General features: G+C 22.7%; 1 protein-coding gene across 1 annotated transcript in view; it reads left to right on the top strand.

Moving 5' to 3' along the window:
* Positions 1 to 2,112: 2,112 nt before the first annotated feature.
* The window catches only part of ENU1_209110 (hypothetical protein), a gene marked incomplete at both ends in the record, with an annotated part of 591 nt that continues 200 nt past the window's right edge, over positions 2,113 to 2,503 (top strand). Inside the window, one exon of the mRNA XM_008862332.1 lies at positions 2,113 to 2,503. This exon is cut by the window's right edge and continues 200 nt beyond it. Within this exon, the coding sequence (XP_008860554.1) occupies positions 2,113 to 2,503 (391 nt within the window).

The following is a 2,503-nucleotide window of genomic DNA, read 5'->3' as shown; positions in this document are numbered from 1 at the left end:
GATTTAGGTTCAACTGTTAATAAGATATTCTTCCTTATTTATAACTTCCATTATTTTTTTTCTTTCTTCACTGAATTTTCTTTATGATTTGTTATTACCTATTTTTATTCTTTTTCGATTTTCTTTAAGCCAAGAATGTCATAAACTTCCCATTTTATCTTTCCTTTATTTTATTTTTTTCAATTTTCGACTTTATTAAATAGGACCTTCGGACTATTCCTTCTTTATTTTATCTTTTTTCTTATTATTTATTCTACTTTGGCAGCATTTTGCTGTCAAAATTCATCAATTAAACCATCGATTTTTCGGTAGTTTGTATTTAAATCTTTTTAAATCCATTCAAAATAACAAAAGTGTCATTTTCTTGTGTTTCAAAGAATATTCTTTTTGTTGTTGTTTTTTTTTCAAGAGACAAATCTATTTATGTGTTGTATACCAGTATTAAAATTACATTCATATTTATTTGTATGAAACTGAACAAAAAAATAACAAATAATAAACAACAAATTTATACAAAAAACTTACCACTAATGGTTGAACATAAAAACAAGATGTAAAGAATTTAACACTCTTTAACTTGGATAAAGAAAGATAGGCTGAGTTTTATAAATAATGACAATAAGTCAATGAAAAGAAAAACAAAGAATAAGTCATAAAAAGAATATTGTTGTGTGTTGAAATGGTTTTATCAAACTATTTCTCAAATTCCATACATGGTAAACATAATAACAAAAGAGTAAATATATTCTGCATAGAAATGTATCGGGGGACATTCATTATGAATTAAGAGCTAAAAAAAACTTTTTAATGATAGAACTTTATCAAAAGAAAACTGAATTTTAAAGCATATATAAATAAAGACAATACTAATAACTGTTGCTAAATATAATTCCTTATTTATCTTTGTTTTTTTATAAATTATTAGTTTTTGCTTGAACAATCTTTCAATTGATAAATTTATGTTTACTTTTTTTAGTTGATTTGTTGATACTTTTTTATTTGAGCTTTGTTTTTTTATTGAATATTGATATTATTATAAATGGTTTTGTTGTTTGTAATAATTAGTAAAATTAATATTTCTTTATGTAAAACATACCAGATAAACGAATCATATCATGAGATAATAATAACAATTATTTAAAACAAAATTATTTTCACCCTTTATAATACCTAATAACATTCATTTAATTAGAAGTATATTTTATAATATTATTTCATCTAGTTTATATTTAGTTATAGGATTATTCAGCATTTTTATTCAGTACTCTTAATATTATTTCATCAACAAATTCTTTCAGTGTCATTTTATTATGAATTACAAATGTTTTCATATTAACTTATTCTGTTAGTGAATTATGACTATTCTTTCTGTAATAATTTTTTCTAAGTATCTTTCATTATTCCTTTGTTTTATTTGTTTCTCTTCATTTTTAGTACAACTGTAGTATTATATGAGTTTTCTTATATTTGTATATTTAATATTAGATGACTAAATATCAAAAGTTTATATTGTATAACGTCATATTTATTCACTGTCTTGGTAGATTATTTATTGTTTCTCATTTGATACAATATATTATCCTATCATTCATCCATAGATCATTGTTTAAATTATTTTGTTATGATAAATATTTCTCAAGATAGTTTAGTTCACCATATTTCTGTTGTATAGAGCATTCAAAGTTAGTTGTCATATTTCTCACAACCAAAATAAAATAAGCATCACAAAACAAAGCAAGAACAGAAATAAATCCAAGAAATAAAATTTTGAATATACTTTTCTTCATGATAAGTATTTCAATATCCAATATTAATAGGTATTAGAATATAATGGTTTCTTATGGATTTAGTGAATATTATGAACGTGTCAAATTTATTTAAATTGTTTAGTTTAATCTTTCAAATATCAAAACAAAGTGGAATGGAAGAATTGATGAATAATAAAACTATTAAAGAAGTAATAAAAACACTTCCAAGCATACAACAATCAATTGAAGAAACTACAAAACAATACCAATATTATTTAGGCAGTAATAAGAATGAGGTATTTGAAAAACAAGAGAATGAGACATTTCAGAAGCAATTAAAAGAGGAGAAGGAATATTTGATAGGATGAACGAAGTAGTTAGAAGAAGAAGATTAGTGATAGAAAAAGGGAAAACAACGATGAGTAAAATAGAAGATATTAAGAATAAAATGGAAGTAATAATGAAAGACTGTAATGATGATGAAGAGACACTAGGAAAAGCAAAGAATAAAATAATAGATAAAATCATTAAAATAGAAGAAATGAAAATGGAAGATAAAATCACAAAATTAGAATATGAAATTCAGAGAATTAATGAAGAAATTAATTATATTAAAAATGAATTTAGAGATAAAAAAGAAGAATGGGGAAAACAATATAGTGATTATCCTGAAAGAAAGAAGAGATTAGAAAATATGAAAGGAATGATAAAAATGGAAGAAATGAAAGAATTAGAAGAATGGACCGAAAAAAGAA

The sequence above is a fragment of the Entamoeba nuttalli genome (genome assembly GCF_000257125.1).
Source record: "Entamoeba nuttalli P19 unplaced genomic scaffold asmbl_10036, whole genome shotgun sequence".
NCBI classification, from domain to species: Eukaryota; Evosea; order Mastigamoebida; family Endamoebidae; genus Entamoeba; species Entamoeba nuttalli.
This window is presented reverse-complemented; position numbering and strand designations above follow the sequence as displayed.